The 27613-nt window shown below is 39.2% G+C and overlaps 1 protein-coding gene across 1 annotated transcript in view; it reads right to left on the bottom strand.

The window, feature by feature from the left end:
* RGS17 (regulator of G protein signaling 17) overlaps positions 1 to 27613 on the bottom strand; it is a 99792-nt gene that overhangs the window by 27996 nt on the left and 44183 nt on the right. The window contains exon 2 of the mRNA XM_047769889.1: positions 2713 to 2856. Coding sequence (XP_047625845.1) covers positions 2713 to 2831 — 119 coding nt within the window. The 5' untranslated portion in view covers positions 2832 to 2856. The remainder of the gene's footprint in view (positions 1 to 2712; positions 2857 to 27613) is intronic.

The raw sequence follows: 27613 nt of genomic DNA, 5'->3' as shown, positions 1-27613 counted from the left end.
GTGCAAGATTAAGGTAGCCCCCAAAAGCTGTTTTGTTCTCCACCCATAGTCTGTGTTCTGTGACAATCTGAAGCTTACAAGCTCAGGTTGAATATTTTGATACTCACTGGGCACTTTAAGAATTACTAAAAGCAAGTCTTGCTAACTATTTGTAGGACAGATTAAAGCAGAGCTCATTGCCTATCTGACAGCAAATACTGCACAACAAAACTTCAGTGTTTGGTGTGTTAATCCTGAAGCAATTCAGAAACAAGTTTTTGGAGTTCCCGTTGTGGCTCAGTGGTTAATGAACCTGACTAGCATCCATGAGGAAGCCAGTTCGAGCCCTGGCCTCATTCAGTGGGTTAAGGATCCGGTGTTGCCGTAAGCTGTGGTGTAAATTGCAGACGTGGCTGGGCTCCTGAGTTGCTGTGACTCTGCTGTAGGCTGGCAGCTATAGTTCTGACTGGACCCCTAGCCTGGGAAACTCCATATGCCATGGGTGTAGCCCTAAAAAGACCAAAGGAAAAAAAAAAGAGATAAGTTTTTGCAGGCAAAAAAAATTCATATACTACTTACTGGCACATGGCATAGTGTAAATGAGAAATAGATGTATCACCCTCAACATGGAAATAATATATTTGCGATGTTTTACACAAACTTTAAAATAAAACAGCTCTCCTTTCTGAGATTTTTTTTTTGTATTACATTCACAAGCTGATTTAAAAAATATATATACATTATTTGAAGCCAACTCCTCTTTAAAAAAAGATTTTATTTTTCCAATATGAAGTGTTTCATAGCTCAGTATTTAATCTCTTATTAAAGGTATACTATGGGTCAGGCAGTGTTCTCACCTGGTACATATGTTATTTCACTTAATGTTTAAAACAACTATATGATGTAGGGATGCATATTACTGTCATTTCATATGCGGAATCTGAGGACACTGGACAACTTGTTGAAGGTCAGATGGATAATGACGGATGAGGACAAGATTTTAATCTACACAGTCTGGCTTCAGACTCATCATATTGTCACTACCCCACATTTCACAGAGTAATAAGGCCAGGATGAGACAATCTCTTTACTTGTGGCCAAGGGGGAGGGAGGAGGAAGTGGGATGGACGGGGAGTTTGGGCTTGGCAGATGCACAATAGTACATTTAAAATGGATAAGCAATGAGGTCCTACTGTGCGGCACGAGGAAAGACATCCAGTCTCTTTTGGCAGAACATGATGAGAAAAAGTGTGTGAGTGTGTATGACCTGGTCACTAAGCTGTACAGCAGAAATTGACACAACAAAGTATATCAGCTATACTCTAATAAAAAAAAAAAAAAGAACTAGGTGATCCCTGCAGAAATGAGACAGAAAATAAATTTTACAGTTGTATTGAAATATTTCTCTCCTTTAAAACTTAATTTCCTCCATAATTATTTAAGGCATAAGAATTAAGGAAAAAGGAATCACCTATGACTTTCCCCAACAAAGGATTGCCATCTGGGAAGCAATTTTGATATTTTAAAAACTACTATAAAACTTCTCAATTGCTCCAATTATCAGATGTGTTTTTCTGGAAATGAAGTTTTCTAGAGAGCTCAAAACTTGTTCAGCATTAAGGCTGCCACTAGAGCCTGTTTCATCATATGTTTTGGCCACTGGGACAGAACCTTATGCCACCATATCATAACTATGACCTCCCAGGATATTGGGAAACTGCTGAGATCATGCATAGGAAGATGACTCAAGCATCTGGGCCTTTCTTTACGGTTTTGAAACAGGTCAGCAAGAGCCAAAAAACCATTGCCAACTCAGAAGATCCACCTCGGATCTTAAAGGACCCTGCACTGTGTGGTTCCATGGACAGCGCCGTTAAGTCTAGCACCCCTGAGGAATCTCATCTTTGTAAATCTCAGGGCTCTGGGTCTCACGGATGTTCTTATTTGAAGACCCTTAGGGAATCTAGAACTGAAGCAGGTTTTCCTGAATCATGGACATTGAGTCCTACACAGGAGCTTGAGAATCAACTTGTCTACCTCGTTATCACTTTGCCCTCGAAAAAACCAAAAAAGAGAGACTACAACTTTGAAGGGTGTCCCAGAGCTTGTCAGTGATAGACCCATAATGGAAAGCAGGTTCTTCGGCTCTAAGCTCAGAGTTTTTAGTGAACTGACTTGGCCTTCACACCCATGCTTATCCCTGACCTTTTAGATCTGTGGACATGAGTCTGTGGCACTTTTCTCTGTCTTTTTTTTTCCGGAGCCTGTGGCTGAGGCTGCTACCCAACCTGGTGATGGAGTGATTAACACCCTATGAAATAGCATAGAGATAAAACACTACACTGAATACCACATAGAGTACTCCTAGATGTTATTCTAGTGTTCTTGTACCTTCTGTAACACGGGAGAATGTTGTTTACTGTTCAATAAATACATAACCCTGATCTTATCTTTACGTATCCCTTTAAGAAGCATGGATGGAGAAAAACACGATATAAAATCATTTTTCATTATTTACCTTACTGCCAATTTAAGTTTAGATTATGAGGAAATATTATTATTTTGCTTATGGAAATATTTGCATTAAACCAAAGACTGTCTCCAATAATTCCTACTTGTAAAAGAAGTAAAAAGACAGATTAAGAAGTTTTTATGATCCCAGGGGCTGACTTGCATGTTCACTCCGGTTACAACCCAGCTCAGTTGTAGAAACACACAGATAAGAGGACATACCAGGAGCAGCTGCAACAACAGCACCAACAAAAGCAACATGTGTTGTTGGGCCGCTGGTTTCCAGGTGCTTGAGACACAGCAGGTGTTTCTTCATTCTGTGACTGCTGCCTTTTTCGCATGTCAGCTACTGCAGTGCCCAAATGGCTGAAAGGAGAGAGAAAACACAAGGCCTGAAAAACCCATGATAAGGGTAAGTCGCCTATGGTGAAGGAAGCAGAATTTAACTAAAGCATCAGGGAGAAGATTGTCTGAGAAAAGGTAAAAACCAAACGAGCTTCAGGAGTCAAGTTGAAAATGTTCCACCATTTTTGAGGAGAATATTCTAGACACGTGGGGGACAAGCCTCGACCATTATCTGTTGTATAGGATTAGACTGTGCCACATAATCAAAATCAGTTGGTAAGGTAAACATGATAGGGTCTGAAAATGTATTTTTAACTTCCTTCTTTACTCAAGGACGATTACACCTGCTTTTGTTTATGAACACCTTTGAATGGCGATGTGCCTGTGAGTGTGCTTGTGCCCTGATGCGGACGGTAAGGTTAACTGAACCTTACAAATCATCAAGGGACATGGTGAGGTTGCCGGAACCTTACAAATCATCAATGGGCATGGTGAGGTTGCCGGAACCTTACAAATCATCAAGGGACATGGTGAGGTTGCCGGAACCTTACAAATCATCAAGGGACATGGTGAGGTTGCCGGAACCTTACAAATCATCAAGGGACATGGTGAGGTTGCCGGAACCTTACAAATCATCAATGGGCATGGTGAGGTTAATGGAACTTTACAAATCATCAAGGCAAGGTTTCTAACAACATGGAGAGGAAGAACAGTTTGGTTTCGGTGCTTTCTCAACTCCTTGGAAATCATACCGTTTCCTTTTTTGCATTTCTGCCTCACCATCCAGGGCCCTTATCTTGATAATATTGGCAAAATGCCTTAGTCCGTGTGAGGTGTCCCTGTTGGAAAGGCCTCACCTGCCTTTCCTCCTCTACCCCAAATTTAGTTTCATTTAGTAGATACTTGTGGAAAGATGGGAAAAAAAATCACCAAACCCAGGAGAACCATGTTGGTGGAATTTATATATCATGGCAGATTAAGAAAAATACTGGCGTACAGAATGGCCTACCTGTGACCTTACAAATCAAGCCAAGTGAATTGCCACATATTTCTAAGACCAACCCTGATCTAGGAGTTGGTTGAGGACAAAAAATAAAGTTTTGTTCTAGTAAAATAATATCAAATTTAGCATGAACTTTTAGAAAAAGGAATAAATTCTACAGAATAAACTGTTCACAAGCATGCAATGTATGTAAATCAAACATATATATTGTTATATGTGTGACTGAGAGCAATACTTGTTAAAAACATGAAGCACTTTGGGCTTTTTTGGCATTGTGAGCTTATGCTTTAAAAAATACATCTTTAGGAGTTCCTGTCTTGGCTCAGTGGTTAATGAACCCGACTAGCATCCATGAGGACACAGGTTCAATCCCTGGCCTCACTCAGTGGATTAAGGATCCAGTGTTGCCATGAGCTGTGGAGCAGGCTGCAGATGAGGCTCAGATCCCGCATTGCTGTGGCTGTGGTTGTTGGACCCCGACTGGACCCCTAGCCTGGGAACCTCCACATGCTGCAGGTGTGGCCTTAAAAAGACAAAAAATACACTTTTAGTTCTGAATACAATGATAGATACTTTGAAAAAATACTGTATTCTTGAAAGAATAAACATCTCTTTAGCCCAGAAACAGACCAGAAAACCACAGTGTGGGTAAACAAGGGCTAAAGTCAGTTATTTTGTAATTTGGTATGGAAAACAGGTGCAAAGTTTCCATACTCCAGCAGGATAAAGAATGCTCCCACCTGGTAGTGGAAGATCAGAGTTTAGGTTACCTGAATGAAATCAGGGTCTGTGGTTCTGCCACTCAAAAAGTTGCCTAAAAAACTATCTGCATCCTTAATGGTACCCAGCAGCGAGAGAGAGGATGCATAGAGAATCAAAAGACCTGACCTAAGCCAGGAAGCCCACAGCTTCCATGCCTGGGTCAAGGATGTCTCCCAAATTATTGCTAGATAGGAGGAAATCCTGAGATGCCAATGCAAAAGCTACTTTGTGACTGAAGGTCTTGAGGGACTAGTGGAGACAAGTGAGAAGCATTGCATTACAAAGAATGAGAGTGAGAAATACACCTCTTACTCAGTGTGTTGTCTGAAAGCAAAAAAATCCAATTAACACTAAAAACCAGAAAGCCATCTCAACAGTCACAAGATGAATACACTCCTGATCAAATGCAAATAACAAACTCATCTAAAATTACTTTAATATACATATTTAAGATAAATGATGTGATATGAGAAAAAAAAATGTTCCTGTAAGAGAACAAGAAATTATAAAAACAAATATAGGCAGAAATGAAACAAGAAGAGACAGAATAAAAAGTGGAAAATAAAAAACAAAACATATGGCATTAAAAAGATTCTGATGGAATTATTTCTTCCCAAAGCAACACCCAAGAGAATAAATGTCAAGGACTATACCTATAATTCAGCAAAAAAAGATAAAATTACGAAACATAAAAAAAGCATTGAGACAAGTATAGCAGTAATAATGAAAGACTCCATTATGTGTCCAACAAGATTTTCATCATCAGGAGAGGATTAACAGATTGTCAGTGAAGTATTTCAAGGAAGTCGTCTGAAAACTTTTCAGAACTGGAAGAAGAAACAAAACAAAGCCTAACACTGAAAGGTCATACCACATTCTAAGCAGGATTAATAAAATAAAAATAAAAGTAAATGCACTTACATATGTTAAAATAGAGTCATAGAACTCCAAGATGAAGATACAAGCTGAATTACCCACAGAGGAGTAACTAGCACTGATGACAGACTAGCCACAGCAATCAAACAAGAAAAAGAAATAAAAGTTATCCAAATTGGAAGGGAAGAGATAGAACTGACATTATATGCAGATAGCATGATACTACCTACAGAAAAACCCAAAGACTCCACATGGAAACTACTGCTAAGAACTAATAACCAAATTCAGCAAGGTAGAAGGACAAAAGATTAAAATATAGAAATTGATTGAATTTCTTTATACTAACAGTGAAATATCTGGAAGTGAAAGCAGGGAGTTCCCACTGTGGTACACTGGGCTAAGAATCCAACAGCAGCAGGTCAGGTCACTCCAGAGGCAAGGGTTTAATCCCTGACCCAGTGCAGTGGATTAAAGGATCCAAGGTTGCCACAGCTGCAGCATAGATCGCAACTGTGGCTTAGATTCAATCTCTGGCTGGGAAATTCCATATTCTGCAGGTGTGGCCATAAGAAAAGAAGGAAAACAAAACAAACAAAAACTAAGAGAAAAATTTTAAAAACAGCAACCCCTTTAAGAATCACATAAAAAAATAAAATACTTAGGAATAAACCTGACCAAGGAGGTAAAAGACTTATACACTGAGAACTATAAAACATTGATAAAGGAGACTGAAGATGATTTAAAGAAATGGAAAAATATCCCATGCTCTTGGATTGGAAGAATTAATATTGTTAAAATGCTCATACTACCCAAAACAACATGCTGATTTAATGTGATCCCTACCAAATTACCCATGACATTTTTTTCACAGAACTAGAACAAATAATCCTAAAATTTATTTGGAATCACAAAAGACCCAGAATTGCCAAAGCAGTCCTGAGGGAAAGGAACAAAGCTGGAAGTATAAACTTCCTAGACTTTGGACAATACTACAAAGCTACAGTAATCAAAACAATGTGGTACTGGCACAATACACACATATGGTCAATGGAACAGAATAGTCAGCCCAGAAATATACCCATACATGTACAGTCAATTAATCATCCACAAAGGAGGCAAGAATGTAAAAAAGAGAAAAGACAGTGTCTCCGGCAAGTTGTATTGCGAAAGCTGGACAGCTGTAGGCAGTGTTCAATGAAGTTAGAGCACTCCCTTATACCATACCTAAAAATAAACTCCAAATGGCTTAAAGACTTAATAACGGACTGGATAGCACAAAAATCCTAGAAAAGAACACAGGAAAAACATTTTCTGACATTAATTGTAGCAAAATATTTTCTTAGGTCAGTCTCCCAAGGTAATATAAATAAAAGCAAAAATAAACAATGAGACCTAATCAAACTACAAGCTTTTGCAGAGCTAAAGACCATAAGCAAAACAAAAAGACAACTGATGAATGAGGACGAAATATTTGCAAATGATGCAACCAACAGGGGCTTACTTTCCAAAATGTACAAACAATGCATACAATAAAAAAGCAAAAAAACCCAATCAAAAAATTGGCAGAAGACCTAGATAGACATTTCTCCAAAGAAGACATTCAAAAGACATGAAAAGATGCTCAACATTGGTAATTATTAGAGAAATGCAAATCAAATCAAAACTGCAATGAACTATCACTTCACATCAGTCAGAATGGTCATCATCCATAAGCAATATATGTTGGAAAGAGTGTGGAGGAAAGGGAACCCTCCTACGCTGTTGGTGGGAATGTGAATTGGTGCAGCCACTATGGAAAACAGTACGGCGGTTCCTTAAAAAGCTAAAGTTATAGTTACCATGTGATCCTGCAATCCCACTCCTGGGCATACATGCAGGGAAAACTCTAATTTGCAAAGATACATGCACCCCAATGTTCGTAGTAGCACTATTTACAACAGCCAAGACACAGAAGCAACCTAAATGTCCATCAACAGATGTCTGGGTAAAGAAGACGTGGTATCTATATATAATGAAATATTACTCAGACATAGAAAGAATGAAATAATGCCACTTGCCACTTTATGGATGGACTTTGAGAGTATCATATTAAGTGACAAACACAAATACCGCTTATATTTAGAATCTAAAATATGATACAAATGGACTTATTTCCAAAATGGAAATAGACTCAGAGACATAGAAAACAAAGTTATGGTTACCAAAGGGGAAAGGAGGCGGGAGGGACAAACCAGGAGTTTGGGATTAGCAGATACAAACTACTGTGTATAAAACAGATAAAGGACAAGGTCCTACAGTAGAGCACAGGTAACAATGCTCAATACCTTGTAATAAGCTATAATAAAAAAGAATAGCTGAATCACTCTGCTGTACACCAGAAATTAACATTGTAAATCAACTATACTTCAATTTTAAAATGTTTTTAAAAAAGACTAATATCTAGAGCATGTCAGTAACACATCACGACTAAAAAATACAGATAACCTAATAGAAAAATGGATGAAAAAATGTGCAGGCAATTTACAGAAGAAAAAAATATAAAATCCCAAATTAGATGACTAGATGGTCAAACCCAGAAACCATGAAAATGCAAATAAAACAATTGTTTCATATCCGAATTTCCTACAGTTAAAAAGTCGCATAATACCAATTTTAGGAGAGAACTTAGGTAATGAAAAGCTTTCACACAATCGTTTTGAAGAATAATATTGACCATGTAACAATGTAATTAACAATAAACACAACCTAAACAAATTCCACTTTCATGTTTACACTTTGGAAGAACTTTCCCATGTACATAGGAAGACATTAATGACAGTATTTTTAATACCTTAAATTAGAAACAATCTATATTTTCATCTTTTCAGGAATTAATGCAAAATAGTGATGTAATTATATGGTGATATAAAACAGTACTTGAAATGAATAACTTAAATCTAAATGAATCAATTTGAGGAGTCTGCAAAACCATGTTCAATGGAAGAAATAACTGCAAAATATTAAATACAGGCTGCATCATTAACAAATTTTTTAAAATGCACATTTTATTTTATTTTATTTTATTTTATTTTTTGTCTTTTTGCCTTTTCTAGGGCCGCTTCCTGCAGCATATGGAGGTTCCCAGGTTAGGGGTCTAATTTGGAGCTGTAGACTCCAGCCTACGCCAGAGCCACAGCAACGCGGGATTCAAGCCACGTCTGTGACCTACACCACAGCTCAGGGCAATGCTGGATCCTTAACCCACTGAGTGAGACCAGGGATCGAACCCGCAACCTCATGGTTCCTAGTCAGATTCGTTAACCACTGCTCCAAGATGGGAACTCCCATTAACAAAATAAATCATTTTTTTCTAGATCATCTATATTTGCAAAGTGATAAAAATCCATGAACTAGATCCCTGACCTTTGTTGATAATGATGGGAATGTGATGGAAGAAAGGATTTTAACTTTATCTGATAAATTTTTTTAAAATCTGAAGCCAAATAAAATGTTAATATTTGTTAAACTGGGGTATTGGGTGCAGGAGTATTTGTTTTAGTATCTTTTGTACTTACATATGTAATTTTTTTCTTCATACATAAACACATAAATACAATATAGCTTTGCACAAGACAAATGTTCATATCCATATCCCCCCAAATTGCAGAAAGAGTCAATAACGTTCTTGCAGACTGAATACTTTTTCTCTATGTTGAAGTTTTTAAAAATTCAGAGGCAAGTGCCATCTTGGGGGCCCATTTATTCAGGCCATTTCTAGACATGCTGTGGTTTAAAATCACTGTAAAGGATCCAAATATTATTTGTTAGACTTGCAAGACCTTTTACTGTTTTCTAAGTCTTTCAGAGAGCTAGAAAAAAAAAAAAAATTCCAGTCCAATGCCTTCTTTGTGATTTTCTGAAGTAATTGTGTGTTTTGCTATAAACATCTTCCTTCAGGAAAAAAAAGTTACTACTCACTGATTTCCCACCTGTGTAGGTTCCCATACCATGTGGAGCAGTTACTTTTATTTTTCTGACTGATCTATATATTTTTCTGACTGATCTATGTGTCCTTGAATGCCAGTCGGCCAGCATGTCAACTGTATGTAGAGTCTAAATTTCTCCAGGGCTGCCTGACATATTACTATGCATGAACAGAAACACAGCCTGAAAAACAGACTTCTATTTTATTTTGTTACATAGCTGCATTGCCCAAAGAATTAGACGCTGGAGGAAGAAAAACTATGAGGGTTCCTTGGTGACAGGGCTTAGAAAACACCCTCCTAAATCTATCGTGGATGAATAACCACGGAAAGGACTGGTTATTGTATTGGATAACCACAGCCTGGGACCCTTAGTTGCATCTACTTCCTGTGTGCCACAGTAAACAGTGATGCTAGAGATAATTCACTGGGGTTTAGCTGTAAATACAGAAGGAAAACGTACACAACTGTTATATGAACTGCTATATTTTTCTTTTTCTGGAGCTCACCAATTCAAGTTCTGAGCAAAACAAAGCTTCCTAAGATCATAAATGAAAAAAGAAAAAAAAATTGCACAACGATGCAAACTCGAGGACTGAAACTGTCAGACATTTTGGAATAGCAGGAGGCCAGTTCTTTTTTCCTCCTCTTGAAATCCCCAGGGAGATAGACTGTCAAGACATCATTTAATTTCACAGGGTAGAGGAGAAAGAAGCAGGGGGAATTGGCTTCTCCTTTGCAAAGAAGTATATCCCCGTGCATAAAATTGAGACTTCAGCCTTTCTGAGCTGTGCAGTCGCAGGAGGACCCAAGATTCAGGGCCAGAGCAGGGGCTGGGAGTTGCTCCTCTCACACTAGCCACCTTTGAAAACACTTCATTGGTTCTCACAGTGAGGTGCTGAGGATGCTGTTATGGAATAAGAGTAATGGCTCCATCATCATCATCTCCCCCCAAGGTTTAAGCAAATTTATGAACCAGGAAAACCTGGAGATCTGAGATAGTGACCAGAGAGCGCTTTCCCTCTGCTGTGAATCAACTGTATCTTCCAAGAAATGAGGAGAAATTTTGGGTCTCACTTCCAGTTGTACACAATTTTACCCCATGTTGTTTCTTCCCTTTTTTCAGGATCAGGTAAAATGATCAAAACCAATTTTATGTAATAAAAGCAAAGATCAACATGCAGAACTACATCAAACTAAAATGTTTGTGCTTATCAGAAGAAAAAAATCAACAAAATGAAAAGTCAATCTACAGAATGGGGGAAATATTTGCAAATCATCTGATAAGAGATTAATTTCCAAAATATGCAAAGAACGCTTACCACCCCAAAACAAAAAGACAATCTGATTTAAAAATGTGCAGAGGAACTGAATAGACATTTTTCCCCCCAAAAAAGACACATACAAATGGCCAAAAAAACACAGGGAAAGATGCTCAACATCACTAGTCATCAGGGAAATGCAAATCTAAACCATAATAGGATTATCACCTCACACCTGTTAGAAAGATTACTATCAAAAAGATGATAGATGACAAGTGTCCAAAATGCAGAGAAAGGGGAACTCATGCAGTAATGGAAGCAATGTACATTGGTTCAGCCACTATGGAAAACCCTATGGAGGTTCCTTCAAAAATTAAAAATATAACTACCATATGAACCAGCAATCCCACTTCTTGAGTATATGTCCAAAGGAAATGAAAACAGGATATCAAGATATTTGCACTTCCATGTTTACTGAGGCATTATTGTCAAAAGAAGCCAGGATATGAAAACGACCTAAGTGTCCATCCATGGATGAATAGATAAAGAAGGTGTGATGCGCGTGCACACACACACACACAATGGAATATTATTCAGCCATGAGAAAGAAGGACATCTTGCCATTTGGGAAAACATGGATGGACCTTGAGAGCATTATACTAAATGCAATAAGGTAGACAGAGAAAGACAAATACTGTATGGTTCCACCATTATGTAGAGTCCAAAAAAAAAAAAAGGTGAATTCATAAAAACAGAGAGGAGACTAGTAATTACCAGAAACTGAGGGGTAGAGGAACTGGGGAGATGTTGGTCAAAGGGTAGAGACTTGAAGTTAGAAGATGAATAAATTCTGAAGAGCTAATGCACAGCACTTTGACTACAGTGAACACTACTGTACTGCATATTTTGGAGTTGCTAAGAGACTTGATCTCAAATATTCTCACCACAAAAAAGAAATGATGAGATGAAGGTGTCAGCTAATACCACCAAGGTAATCATACGGCAATATATAAATGTAAATGATCACCTTAAATTTACACTGTTATATGTCAATTATATCACAACTTAAAAAACATTTTATAGTTTGAGTAATGAGCCAGTAAAAACAAGATGAAACTTAAAAGGATAAATTTAAGGACATGAACTTGGATCTTAAAAACTGTTTAATACCAGGATGAGAGAAATGTGGCTTCATAGAAGCATATCTAGGTAATTTACTAGATAGTCAATTCAGTATTAATCAATAGTACAATGTAAAGAAAATAGTTAATGGAACTCTAGAATGCATTAGTAAAAGCAGATTTTCCTAAAACAAACTGGTGATAGGTCTTTGTCCTTTCTCAGCTGGTTAAGTGGGTATGTTCAATTCTGGTCACCGGAATTTAAAGATGAAATTGAAATTTTCATAACAGACTAGAAGTAGAGTTTTTAAAAAAAAACAAAAAAAATCTCATAAGAAGTATGAAGCTTAGAACAAAAATGTTTAAAGAAGAATCAGGTCATCAGAATCGTAATTATCTAACATTTGATGTGGTACCACGTAGAAAGAATATTGATCTGCCTTGTAAGATTCCAAATGTTAGAAGATGGATTGATAAACAGAAGCCATTGAGTGAGTCTTGCTTCCATAACAGAAAGTCTGTTTGATGTTCAGATAAGACCTTAATTTACCTGTGAGGTTAGTATTAAATTAAGTTTCTTGAGTATCAAGCCAAGGCTGGACAATTGTGAAAGACGTTGATTTACAGGAGTCTTAAGTTGACATGGATGGTTAGACTGAGAAAATTGTTCTTAGTTGTGAGATTACTGTTCTTGAAATGGGTTGCCCAAGCTGAGAACCCTCTTCAAAATATGGTGGGAAGGGAGATGGGAAACTTCTATTTTTATCAACTTCTAATCTTACAGATTCTAATTGTCAATCCTTGAGTACTGCCTGGTATTATTCTTCATGGTTTTTTTGTTTGTTTGTTTATACACTGTTTTCCAATTGGATTATAAAACTCTTATGGGGAAGGAGAGAAAAATATTTCATATATATTGGTGTTGCTGGAATTTAGCAGTGTTTTATGTCAATAGTAGAAGCTCATGATATTGCACATCAACCATACTTCAATGAAAAATAGTAGATGCTCAGTAAATATTGATTATTGAAGAGTGAATATGAAAAATATCTCTGATTATTAAAAATATCTCTTCCCAAGGCAGAAATTTGGGATGTTTTGGAAGTTGCCTAAGCAATTTGGAAATTTTACATACAAATTCTTACAGCTCTAAGACACACTGATAAGTTTAAACAATGCTCTGTATCCTTTTCCAAAGCATCTCTCATAGAGGATGGGGGTAAATTCATATTCAGAAGATCTACAGAATTTAAGCCTAAATGGCCCACTGTAATGTGAACATTTATATTTTATCTTAGAAGAAACATTGGTATTTTATCTTAGAAACCCATTTAAAATTTGCCTGGTATTTTGATATAGTCATGCATAAATATAAGAATAATTATTTTGCACATCCTAACTTTAGAAGTAAAAGAATGTTCCTACATCTTTCTTAATAGTTGAGATGCTGCTGTTGTGAGATGATCAATTTTGGAAAATCAGGCTGAATCAAAAAGGAACTGACTCTGCACTCAATATTAGTGACTTATCATCTCACTCGTGGTGAAATAATATTTCTAGAAGTCAGACTTAGAAATATATAAGTGATGATATCCTCCATTCCCCCCACCAAACTCAACAACAATATGGTGATTAAACAATCTCTGGAGTCAGGCTGTGCTCAAATCTTGACACTGTCATCAACTGGATGCCCTTAGGTTGGCTACTTAATCTCTTAGTGTCCCAGTGTCCTTATCTGCCGATATTTACTGATAATAATAGTACACATCAGTACATCATACTACTATAGCAGTTACGTGGACTGAACGTGTAAAATATTTGGAAAAAAATTCTTGTACATACAGTTAGTACGTAATAGTGATAGCTCTCTCAAGGTAATGCTGGAGAGAGTTGTTCCTAATATTGCCAAAAAGTTGGTGTGGTGCGGTGTTTTCAGGCTACCAGTGTGGACAATTTCCATCATTTTCTTCCTGCTGAGACCATTTCGCTTCTCATTGGGTGAGCTGTACAGTTTCTGTGTCCATTGGCTAGCCTCTTCCTATCTCAGGGGCCCACACAAGGGCTTACTCAGAGGAGAAGGAAGACGGATGGTTTGGTTTTGCATTTCCCCACCAACACTGTCATTCTGAATCACATGTAAATGAACCAAGTCTCAAGTGACTCACAGAACCCACAATCAGCTCCTCATCTGACAGTCACACTGTGTTATAATTGCAGCCATCTCGTCATGTTTAGTGAAAGCATACAGCTTCCATATAGAGTTGTCGATTCAGGGTTTAGCCCCCAAAAGGTATTTGCTAAATAAGCCAAATTTGCGAGGCCCTTTTTAGCACTGGGATGGACAAGGAAGCAACTCTCCATGTACAGATATTTCTTCCTTGTTGTGATGTCTTTTCCCTGTGAAGGAAAACAACCCACTCCTCAATTTAAAATTTCTGATAACTACCCTGCATCAGCTAAGGCGGCATATATCTTTGTAAGGGACAAGCTTTCAGGGTCACGTCCTGTCTCTTGTACATCTGCAAAGGGCGGTACCCACACCAGTTTTTCCTCTTTAGGAGAGAGGGAGGATAGTTTTTAGTGTGCTTTTTTTCAAGACCACCATTTTATGATTACATTAAAATGTGAAAAATTCAAGAAGTAAACTCTCTGTGCACTCAGAGAGAATAATCACTAAGAATATGATTTGGTCTACTTTTTCGGTGGTTAGAATCTGGCTCCATCAGTGAATGTGTCTGTGAGTTTTCTTTTCCTCAGTGATACATGAAACTTGCTAAAAATGCCAGATCATATTGGGTCAGCAATTCTCTTTTTCATGCTCATATATACTTATAGAAATACTATCAGTATCAATACATAAAAAACACTGAAAATAATTCCTCATGCTTTCTTCTATTATTAAAGTACAGAATCAAATCTGTATCCGTCTTCTCCTTCTTTTGGATCCTGAGCATCTACCAGACACATTGGAAATAATTATTTGAATTTTTTTTAAGAAAGGTATTGTTTGATGGGGCTATGTGCAAAGGACACCTTATCAGGCAGCTCAGCTGCTATTTTTTTTTTTTTTTTTTTTTACAGCTGCACCTGCTGCATATGGAAGTTCCCAGGCTAGGGGTTGAATTGAAGCTGCAGCTGGGGCCTAGGCCACAGCCACAGCAACACCTCATCTGAGCTACACCTGTGACCTACACAGAGCCCGCAGCAATGTCGGTTCCTTAACCCACTGAGCCACAGCGGGAACTCCTCTGCTGCTAATTTTTGTCCCCGGAAGATCCAGCCATTTCCATTCCACAGAACATCACAGTTTCCACTCTTGCGATTCTGCACGTCTATCAGTTTTCTATTTTCTTCTTTGGACTATGATTTTGGAGGCCAGTGGCTCTGGAGTAAGAGACATCTAGATTGGAATCCCCAAGGGCTGCCTTGTACTGGCTATGAGGCATCGCATAAGTTACTTAACCTCTGACTTTTTTGTAAAATGGGAAATGATATTTATTTGCTCAGAAAAAAAGGTGTTGCTATTATAATTACTAACCTCAGCAGCATGCCAAGCGAATATCACTCAATAATTTGCAATCACAATCAGAATAATTGTTCCTATTATTTTTTTTTTCAGATTTTTTTTTTTGTCTTTTTGCCATTTCGTGGGCTGCTCCAGTGTCATATGGAGGTTCCCAGGCTAGGCGTCCAATCGGAGCTGTAGCCGCCAGCCTACGCCACAGCCACAGCAACTCGGGATCCGAGCCGCGTCTGCAAACTACACCACAGCTCACGGCAACACCGGATCCTTAACCCACTGAGCAAGGGCAGGGACTGAACCTGCAACCTCATGGTTCCTAGTCGGATTCCTTAACCACTGCGCCACGACGGGAACTCCTGTTCCTCTTATTATTAAGATCTCTAGACAAACTTCACTTTTTTTTTCCTTTCTTTACTTTTTTCCCTTTCTTTTCTTTTTTCTTCTCTTCTTTTTAAGGTTGCACCTGCAGCATATGGAAGTTCCCAGGCTAGGGACTGATTCAGAGCTGCAGCTGCTGGCCTACACCACAGCCACTGCAACGCAGGATCCAAGCGACATCTGTGACCTACACTGCAGCGTGTGGCAACGCCAGATCCTTAACCCACTGAGTAAGGCCAAGGATCAAACCTACATCCTCATGGATCCTGGTCGGATTTTTAACCTGCTGAGCCATAACAGGAACTACCAAACTTCTTTTTTCAAAGAAAAAATATGTGAGAGTTTTTCTTCAAAATTGCATGACGGGTTTTTATTTTTTAAAAAATTTTAAGTTATGTTTTATACAATTTTGGGCCGAGTAGACAAGCCTTTCATTCAGAGCCCTATTTCATTTTTCAGCCACACCCATGCCATGAGAAAGTTCCTGGGCCAGGGGTCAAAAACCCATGGCACAACTACAACCCAAGCTGCTGCAGTGATAATGCCAGATTCTTAACCCACTTCGGGTTTTTAAACATAACCCCAAGGATAGTAGATTTTCTTGGCAATTTCCAAGATCCTCCTATGAAGAGCTAAAATGTGGGCCTTCGCCACTCAAAGTCAAGTCAATGGGCTGGAGCCATCACGTCCCCCTGGGGAGGCTGTTAGGAATGAGGATGTCAAGTCCCACCTCAGCCGTGCTGGATCTTTGCATTTTAACAATACAAAACGCTGCGGAGTTACACGTGACGAGTACACACTTTAAAGCCTGGGAAGCACTGGTTCGGGCCACACCAGGTCTTGAACTTGAGGCCTTGTGCTTGGTGTATAGAGAAGGTACATTCGCCAGAGTCAGAAAGACATCGTGTGTCCCAGGAAGCACCAGGTGGCAGGAAAGATCACAGAAGGCTTGCTGAGTTGCTCTGCTTCCAGTGCTCACGCACCTGTCATCCTCTCTCTGTCTCTTTTCTTCCCACTTGGGAGGAAATAGGTGCTTCCTTCTCAGGGTCACACGGTACCGTATGCCTTCTGCTTGGAGTTGTGACATGCGTACAAGTCTGATGATATTAGAAACGGCCTCTGGCACCCCTCAAAGTCTTACCTCTCTTGGTGCCCCAGCCCCTGGTGGGGTACTTCCTCCAGGCGATCTCCTCAGACCGTCCTAGCCCGTGGGAGGTGCCTGGCACTGCCTGACCTGCTCTGACATGTAATTTCATATTGCTTTCTAGCTTTGCTATTTATGAGCTTTTCCTACAAGACTATGAGCTCTTTGAGGGCAGAGGCTGGGCCCTCCACCTTGGCACTCTTTTCTTTTTCAGTTGCATCATGGCTCATGGAAGTTTCTGGGCTAGGGATTAATTTGAGCTGCAGCCGTGACCTACACCACAGCTGCAGCAGTACCAGCCACTTAACCCCACTGCGCCACAGCGGGAATGCCAGGACTCTTGACACATATGCATGAATACCTGTGTGTCTCAAGCTTCCACTCAGACCTGATATTTTGTGAGCTGGAGAAGTACGCCGCTTCTCACCGAACCATCCCTCCATTTCACTCTGGGGGAAAATGTTAACTCGATGAGGAGAAATTTCTTTCATAAAATTTATCTCTTTTCTTTCTTATCAAAATCTGGGAGTGACGCATGCTTGCGTATTTTGGAACTGAATACATGCCAGTCTTTAATTTAATTCCACACATAAATGTAAAAATTATGTATTTTGAGGCTAATATCCTCAAAACGATCTGTGGTGAAAAGCGCCACATTTTCTAGGAATTTTACCACAGGAAGAAGCTTAAGAACCAGTGAGGTCAATCAATGCTTGTTAAATGAGTGCAACGGAGAAAGAGAAGGCTTTTCTGGCACAAGGGAGTAGATAGACGCTCTAATAGAGGCCTGATTTGCACAGTTAAAATGAAGGGGAAGGTTATTCAACTACTTAGTAATTTTAGAAAGTCTACAAGACCAATATGGATGGAGCAGCTCTTTTAAAAATCCAATTTTTACTTGACGTAGGCTTTAGTTTAGAACCGCGGCATCAGCTTAGGGGGGTGAATGTTTTAGAAATGGGACCAAAGATACATGACAGCAAGAGCAATTTTGTCATAAACACTGCCTGGTGACAGGAGACTCCTTAACAGGGCCCTATTAACCGTCATTGTGCCAGTCTTGAAAACACCAGGATGGGCATGGAGTCCTAATGTGTTTACTTAGGAAAGTACGGAGAGCACTTCCAGTTACGTGACACAGTCATTCTGAGATTCATCAAACTGCTTTTCAGAGAGCAGCCACGCTCATTATTTCAATTCACATAAAGAAGATAAGCAAGTTAACCTAAGGAAGGAGGAAAAAAAAAAGATTTAAAGTGGGAAAAGAGAACTGAGTAGTGAAAAGCAAAATCACCACATTTGGCAAAAGGGTGGGCCTGAGGCTGTGTCTCCTAATAGTAATTATTCCTCTCATTATTTAAGATAGTTATACAAGCAGGGATAATTACTATGGAAACTGAACACGGAGCCCTGTTTATATAAACATGCTAAATGGAAATAGAGATTAATGCCATGGGGAAGCGGCCCCAGAAGGGGCTAAAACATACAAACTCTACCCCACTTATGTTTGTCTTTAATGTAATATCCCCGTATGCTCTTTAAACCCTTTTCTATAGCGCAGCCAATGTAGGTTACCTCTGATTCTTTCCTGCACTTCAAAACCCATCTATACTGAACGACAGTGTTTCTTTGCCCTCTCGTTAGATATATTCAGCATACGAGGTAGTATATCATCTATTCTTTCCAAAGCTACATTCTATGTATGTTGTCTTCTCCTAATAAGCATCCAAAAAAGAACATTTAAAGATACAATCGGGTAACCAGTCAATAGCTTCCAAAGCCTGTGTTCTCCTCAAGGTGAAAATTTGTCCAAGAGGGTTTGTGGCCATCCTTCCCTTCAGCCCATTATACCTATTTAATCGAAACAACTCCTTCCCCTCACTCTGTCTTTAACATAAGTAATTTCAGCAAACTTGTGCCTGTTATAAAGTTCATTCCAGTTCAATCCTTTTTTTTTTTTTTTAAATAAACAAACCAACCTTCAGGAAATGCATAAGTGATGGAATCAATTCAATCAGCTCTCTTCACCCACACAGCAAAACATCTTTACTCATTCCAGGAAGTGGGCAGCAGCTCTTAGAAAGGCTGAGCATGATGAAGAAGGAATAAAGGTTCTACCCAGAAGCCCTGACACAGCTATTCCCAACCGCCCACCAAGTGCCCTCTGAAATAGAGAAAAGAGATAAGAAGTATCAGGCTTTATTTTGCAGCGGATGGGGCGGTAGGGGACCATAATTATTCTCCGTCCTCATATATCCACGGAAGAGCATCGGTAATGAAAGAAACTCTGTTGGTTTGATTTTTAACAAAGAGTAACTCTGCAGAGAGAGAAGTGGATATTGGCAGTAGTATCGCAAGAACATAATCAAGTCAACTGGGTGTGACAAATAGTGACTTCAAAGTTCTAGGGATATTGTGATGATTTTAAACACTCTCTTGATATACAGATACATACATACATCATAAATGTATGTGTATATATGTGGAACTGTATACATGTGTGTGTATATACACATACTCCCCCCCACAGGTATATGGTATATGTGTGTATATACACACACACAGAGAAACTAAGCACAATCATAGATGCTCTACTAAGTAGCCAGTTATTATTAGCTATCTGAATTGCCATCATAATTCCTACTTCATCTATGATCTTTTCCCAGCTCACTAATCTGGTTTAGAGCAGTGACTCTCACACTTTTGATGGTAAAGGACCAGGGTGGCTTTTTGTTTTGTTCTTTGTTTTTGAATCGCCAGTCAATCAGGGAGCAATACGTTGGTCAAATACAATAAAAAATAAATAAAATGAAAAAAAAAAGCAATGTAAAAAACCCGAATTAGTTTTGGCTATTAGAGTTAATAGACATCAGTTAACTCTGCCAAAGTGCTGTGAATGTTTCTACATATCTCCTCTCTGTTCCATCACTTACTTTGTTGTGGACCAAGAAGAAATGGTTTGCAAATCGGCCCATGGATCGCCACGTGGCCACCCACTGAGCAGCCATGTGCTAAGACTTAACTGTCTGTACGAAATGTCCAAACTAGCTTTGTCGGGAGAATATATTGTAGTAGTTGAGAATTCAAATTACAGCTCTACCTCTTACTCTTTAGGCAAGTGACCCAACCATTTTGAGCCCTAGGCCATGCAATTATAAAATCAAGATAATAATGTGACTGAATTCACCAGGATATGTGAAGATGAAATGAAAGAATCACTGTTAATAAGCACAGGGCTGGGCACTTGGTGCCCTCTCAATTTACGTTAATTACACTTTTATGCTTCTGTCTTTTCTACACGAGTGCTTTGAAGACAAGGTTCCTATTGAATTATTATGTGTACTGTCAGTATCTAAGGCAGTGCCCCGCTGTCAGCAGTGCATGGTGATGATAATGATTTCCCATGTAGGAACGTAAATATTAGTATACTTGGGACTGTGAAAAAGTAGAAGCAATTCATTTACTATTGGAAAAAATGTCACTGCATTGATCTGCTCCACGTAATTCATAAGCCATTAAAAGACATAAAAAAAATAAACACTGCAGTTATCATAGGTCCTATCAAAAATCAGCCTCATGAAACAAGGGCTCCTTGATAGTGTGTTACTGTGTTAGAGAGAAATGGATCATATAATTAAATAAAAGTGGAATGCAGATAATTCTTTACAACACATCTGGAGTTCCCGTTGTGGCCCAGCAGGTTAAGAAGGCAATGTAGTGTCCACGAGGATGAGGATTCAACCCCTGGCCTCCCTCAGTGGGTTAAGGGTCTGCGACAAGCTGAGTTGTAGATCGCTGATGTGGCTCGGATCAGGCATTGCCCTGGCTGTGGAGATAATAGGCTGGCAGCTTCAGCTCCAATTCGACCCCTACCCCTGCCACAGGTGCAGCTGTAAAAAGAAAAAATATATATTTTTTGGCCATGTCCATGGCATGTGGAAGTTCATGGGCCAGAGAGCAAACTGGCCCCACAGCAGTGACCCAAGGTGCTGCAACACTGGGTCCCCAGCTGGCTGTGCCACAAGAGCACTCCCTCAAAAAAATTTTTAAAAGGCTATTTTAAAGAGCTGTTTTAGGTTTAGGACAGAATTGAGAGGAGGGTAGAAAGATCCCCTAAATACCTTCTACCCCACAAAAGCATAGCCTCCCCATCAGCAACATCATTCACCAGAATGGTACTTTTTTTTTTTTTAAACCAAGGATGAACCTACATTGACACCTCATCATCACTCAAGATCCATCGTTTAGCTCACGGTTCACTCCTGGTATTGTACCTTCCACAGGTATGAGCAAATGTGCAATGACACATATCCATCAGTGTACTATCATAAGAGTACAGACAGATGTCCTACACATCCTCTGTGCTCTGTCTATCCACCTCTCCTCCCTGTTCTCTAGCTTTGGCAACCAATAACCTTTTTATTGCCTCCACCGTTTTGTTTTTCCAGAAAGCCTTATAGTCCGAATCATACAGAATGCAGCCTTTCACACTGGCTTCTCTCACTTGGTACTAGGCATTTAGAGTTCCTCCATGTCTCTTCACTTTTCATGACTTGATAGCTCATTTCTTTTTTAGAACTGAATACGACTAGATGTACCACAGTTTATTTATTCATTCACCGACGGAAGGACATCTTGGTGGCTTCCAAGTTTCGGCAGTTTACAATGCTGTAAACACTGTGCATAGGTTTTCATGTGGACAAAAGTTTTCAAACTCTTTTTTTTTTTTTTGTCTTTTTGCTATTTCTTTGGGCCGCTCCCGCGGCATATGGAGGTTCCCAGGCTAGGGGTCGAATCAGAGCTGTAGCACTGGCCTACGCCAGAGTCACAGCAACGCGGGATCCGAGCTGCGTCTGCAACCTACACCACAGCTCACGGCAACGCCGGATCCTTAACCCACTGAGCAAGGGCAGGGACTGAACCCACAACCTCATGGTTCCTAGTTGGATTCGTTAACCACTGTGCCATGACGGGAACTCAAACTCTTTTGAGTAAATACCAAAGAATGTAATTCTTGGATCTTAGGGTAAGATTATATTCATTTTGTCAGAAATTGCCAAACTGTCTTCCAAAGCAGCTGTGTCATTTTTCATTCAGCCAGGTAATTTTTTCATCAAGTCGTTTTTGCATACACTCTCACACAACCCTCAGAACAAACTTATAATGTAGATCTTGCCATTTCATGTATAGGGAAATGAAAACCAGAGAGCTTAGGTGCTGGATATCTACCTAACAGCCAGTGAAGGTTTAAACTTGAGACTGCTGCTATCTGGAGTCTGTGGACCTTCTTCTCTGTGAATAATTCCCAGGCAATGTGGACTAGCACAGACCACTGGGGCAAAACGCATATAAGACCTATGAAGTGAGTATAACCTGCAGTAAGAGCCCTCAAGCAAATTTCTCTGCCAGGCACTGGTCCTAACCCAGATGCTTCTGAAAAGCTGGATGGTTGAGTTCATCCACGATGTATGGTTTTGTTGGTCTCTCTTGATGGTCTAGGATTCTGTGCCTTTCCCGAAGAAACTGGAATCACTGGAAATGCTGCATTTGGCAAGGAAGCCTGTGAAAGAGTCAGTACTTACTTAAATATCTGTTTGTGGTTCATTATATAAACACATTTTCAGTACCATTTCATAAGAGGTGTGAAATGCTTAATCCCAAATTAAAAATGTATAGATGGTGGTTTACAATTGAAGGTTTATAAATGAAGAAAATCAATAAACATGCATGTATCAAGTTCCTACTATGTACAGCTCAGATCAGGCTAAAGATCATGCCGCCTTTTCATCTTAATGACCTGGCAGTTTTCCTTAAGTTGGTCTGCAATAAAACGGCATGCTCTTTGTTGCAAATACATCTCCCAAGAGGCTTCTAAACTCTTTCAGGAAACAGTGTAATGTTATTTCACTAGAATTACCACAAGGAAACATGTCGCTCATCTGCTGTGCAGCCATCCTGTTCTGCTGCATCCTCTCTCCCCGTCTCCCTTCAATCCCAGTCTAGGAAATGCAGGTACTATCTCTTCATCCAAAAGGGCTTGCTGCACTTAAGAAAGTCTCCCTAGCATTGGCCACTTTTCCAGACTCAGGGGACATCAGCAGGCCTTCAATAACTTGAGGCTATTCTGTGAAATTTTCAAAGAGGGTTTAGCAGTCAGGATCCCAGGATGTACTGGATGGCACAGTCAAACAGAAAGAGTGCTTAATGGTTGGTTGTACAAAAAAAGGTAGGAGAAGGTGTAGGGAAACCTTAAGAGATAAGGCAGCACCCTGGGCTTAGGTAAGAGGAAACAGGTCATAGGGGATGTTACCACTCCTTGTCATACAGGTACAATGAGAGAAAGTAGTTCCCAGGACTTAGGGACAGAGAGGGCTGTGTGGGGAGAGGCCTTTTGGCCAGAGCTGTGACTTCAGGTAGGTCAAGAGGAGCAGTCAGGTCAGGTGACCATGCAGGAAGTAATATCTCAAGCACTTCCTCTGCCCTCCCCTTCATCTCCTGCCAGGGCTCACTACTGGCCAAACCCATCAATGCAACTGGTGCAGATCAGTCTCCCGAGACAGAGGGTAGAGAAGAAAGGAGAACTATTCTGAAGGGTCAGTTGATGGCTTTCCAGCAGTGAGGGCTGCTCTGTTGGCCCATTTTCAGGTGTGTTCTGTGTACTGAGGACAGACGAGAAAACACACTGAAAGGGCTTCACTTATCTTTACTTACCATTGCTAAGTATGTTATCCAGACCCAACATGAGATGGAAAAGACATTCAGATATACCTTAAGAGATGTGTCAGAATTCAGATGTACTCATGACTATTAAGATGGGTGTTTCACTTTAAGAATAACTATGAATGTGTTATTCTTGAAATATACAAAGAAGGACGTTTTCTCAGCATTTCAAATTTTTTTGAGGAAATGAACTCTGCTATCCTCAAGAAAAGAGATGTCCCTACTTATAAGACAAATATATACAATTTCTTATATTTCCAAAACCGATATTGTTTTCTGTGGCTTATAACAGTTTACTCCTGGCTGTTTAATCACATGCAGCCAGCAGAGCCAAAAGTCAGCAGTGTTCTGTGGATCCCAAGTCAGTGTTTCTGAGTTTTAACACACAGACGAAATGAATTCGACACGAGTAGCATTTCTTCTAATAATACATCCCTTTCATTATGTTTGGCTCTGTGCCCCTTTTTTTCAACTAGTCACATAAAATATGTTAAAAACACTCCTCATTTTCAACAGCTTCCTCACAACAAAACTCCCTGATAAAGCAGAACGATGTCAGAAATACTTGAAACTCTCTAGTTACCATATTAAAAGGACTGTGGGGTAGAATGAAAAAAAAAAAGTCTCCTTAATTCTGTAGCTGGCAGGAAAAAGGCTGCCTTCCTTGTTGCCAGGTACATAGATATTATAAGCAGGATGCTGTTTATTAGAAATTCCTCCTTAGGCTTAGTTAATTGGACGGTGTTAGCAATCTTTAGTCTCATCATTAATTTGATGAGTAGTACTTTTTTTTTCTTTTGTCTTTTTTAGGGTTGCACTTAAGGCATATGGAGGTTCCCAGGCTAGGGGCTGAATCAGATCTGAATCAGATTGTAGCCGCTGGCCTACAATCATAGCAACACCAGATCCGAACTGTGTCTGCGACCTACACCACAGCTCATGGCAATGTCGGACCTTTAAACCACTGAGCGAGGTCAAGGATGGAAACTGCCTCCTCATGGATACCAGTTAGAGTCGTTTCCGCTGAGCCACGATGGGAACTCCAGCATCAGTGGTACTTTAAAAGGGTTTTTGCACATACAATGGACCCTGGTTTGTATCAAAGAAAGATTGTTTGTTGACTGACTGATCACCTTTTGTATGGAAACTTCAGGTTGGGGAAGGAAGTAAAACCCATTCTTTGAGCTTTTCCTCTCAAGTACACTATTAAGGGAAAGAAGCTTGGCGAGGCAGGGATTATCATCTGTTCCCCTTTGTGCAATTCATTCAGCCTGAAACGATGAGCTGTCCCTCCTGGATGCGGATCAGAACAGAGTGCAAAACTGGGCTGATTATCTCAGCGAGATGAGCTGACAAAATGACAAGTAAGTAGCAATATAAACACATTCATACATTTTATTCTGTGCTGTATTTAAAATTATTTACATAGATTAAAATGAGTAATCTAGCTATACAGAAACAAAATAATTCAATTTGTTATTTTGTAAATGTCCAATCTTGGCATTCCCAGGTCAACCTAGTCCCAAACTGATACTATTTACAGAGAAAAAACTGGAAATTTAGTATAGAATAAGAGTGAAATGGATTCTTTTAAATGGTGTTGGACAACAGGAATCGCCATTTGGAAAGAGATTAAAATTAATTATATCTCATACTACATACCAGAGTATACTCTAAATATATTCCAGGCATAAATGCACAAATTGAAAATATACAAGCATTACAATAAAACATAGATGAATTCCTTTATAACCTGAGAGAGGGGAAAGTCTTATAAATTATGATCAAATTCCAGAAAAAAAAAGAATTTGTATGGCAAAAAACAAAACAAAACGAAACGAAAACATCACCATTATAAGCATAATCAATAGGCAAATGACAAAGTGGAAGAAAATATTTTTAATTTATACCTTAAGGTGTTAGTTTCCAGATAAATAAAAAGCTCTTTTAAAAAGAATGAGCAAAAACCTAAAAAACGGTGGACCAAAGATGTATATAGGTGGTTCACTGAAAAGAAATTTATAATTGAACTTGAGCATGAGAAAACACAATTTACCCTTACGCATACCAAATAAATATAAATCACACTACATTGATATAACATTTTCCAAATGTCAGATTTAAACATCAAAAGCTTGACAATATATCCTGTTAGAAAAGTTGTGAAGAAAGAGCTGCTTTCCATGTGTTACTGAAGGGAAAACAAAATCGCTCAGCCTTTGTGGTGGGGAATTTGACATACCGAACACAAGAACACATGAACTTATTGTTTTGATCTAACCAATCCCAATTCCAAGAATCTACCGCGAAGATTCATCTGTATAAACATGCAAGGACATGTCTGTGGTTATGCCTTAGAACATAATTTACAGAAGTAAAAGAGCGGAAACAACCAAAATGTCCATGGAGATGGGAGCTGGCTCCTGTGATACATTCTGTGGGGAAGCGTTATTTAGGCAAGCCCTTTTTCCTTCTGCGTGAGGATTTAACTTTTGCCTCGTGTCCAGCACTGTACTCCTAGCAACTCAGGAAACGTAGAATGTCAACTGCATTAACTATAATCCAGCCTTACTGCCTCTGATAAAAATGACCCGTGACTGGTACACTGCAGCCGGACTGGGGGAAACTGCAAATAAATTATAAATATCTTCACTGAGGATGGTGGCCTTTACAACTAGGGTTATACATTGTGGAGACTCTGAAAATGAGGTCAATGGAAATATGGCAAGAGATACTGGCTCCTATGGGGGCTAGAGTCCTCTCCTCCCTCCTGCCCCATTCCTCTTTCCCTATCATCCCTGTCTGAGGTGGATCTCAACTCCTTGTACCTGAGATGTGTCACCAGGGAGAAGAGCCCTGCACTCCCTTGTGGGCTGACAGTAAGGAAATGCTTAAAGACCAGTGAGTTCCTGTAAAAATAAATAGGAGCCAACTTGAAAAGGTGCTCATTAGTTAGAATAATTTCAGCATCTAAAAAATGATGCATGCATTTGATGTTCACACACTGGATAAATAAAAATTCATGCTTACAGTAACACCAAAAAGGAGACCACGAAATTCTTTTCATTTTTTTTTTTTTAACCCACAGACTCTGAAATCCTAACATGAAAGACCTGGAACAAAACCTTTGTATGGAGCCAGACTATCACCGAATCTTAATTACTGTTTCGAAGAAAAAAATGTGGAGAGATGTTTGTCACAGCTTTAAGCAAGCATCACTACTGGGAGATTACCTGGCACTGTGTGCCTTCTCGCTGACTCAGTGGGAAGTCCAGCAGAATGTGCTATTCTTCCCCAAAAGCATTGCACTTGAAGATCGTCATGTCTCGGGTTATTTCAGCTCTCAGACCCAAGTTTCAGGTGACAGAAATAAAGGAGGCAGAGGAACAAGTAAAGTGACACTAAGAAGAAACAATAAGGCACATGTAAAATGCAGGAAATTCTGAAGTACAACACCCTGGGCTCCTGGCAAAATTATTGCTATGGGGTAAAAAGTAGGGAGATTATTCTGAATGAAACAGGACTAGGAAAACAACCAAATGTAATACACGAGTTCAGGTTAGGTCCTATACCCTGTATTTCTATTTCAAAAATGGTTTGGCTCATCTAGATGCTCTGCATTTATATATATATATAAATGCATATACCACAATTTATATATATATATAATTTATATATATATATAAATCCCTACTTTCTCAATTTCTACAAAAACCTTTTAAGTTTTGATTGAGACCGAATTAAATTAACTGGGGAGAAATTAGCATCCTAAAAATATTAATCCTAATGACCCATGAACATGGTATCTCTCTATATAATTATGTTTGCTTAAATTTCTCTCAGTGCTATATAATGGTTTTTCAAGGCTTAGATCTTACATATTTTTAGAGATTTATCTATAAATAGTTCAGGGTTTAAATAGTTATTACAAATGGCATAATTTAATATCAGTTTCTAGTTGTTTATTGCTAGCACATAGACAGACAGTAGTTTTCTTCATATTAACTTTGTATTTTGACATGCTAAG

This window comes from Phacochoerus africanus, chromosome 2, assembly GCF_016906955.1.
Source record: "Phacochoerus africanus isolate WHEZ1 chromosome 2, ROS_Pafr_v1, whole genome shotgun sequence".
Classification (NCBI taxonomy): domain Eukaryota; kingdom Metazoa; phylum Chordata; class Mammalia; order Artiodactyla; family Suidae; genus Phacochoerus; species Phacochoerus africanus.
Note: the sequence above shows the minus strand (reverse complement) of the source record. Positions and strands in the feature narration are given on the sequence as shown.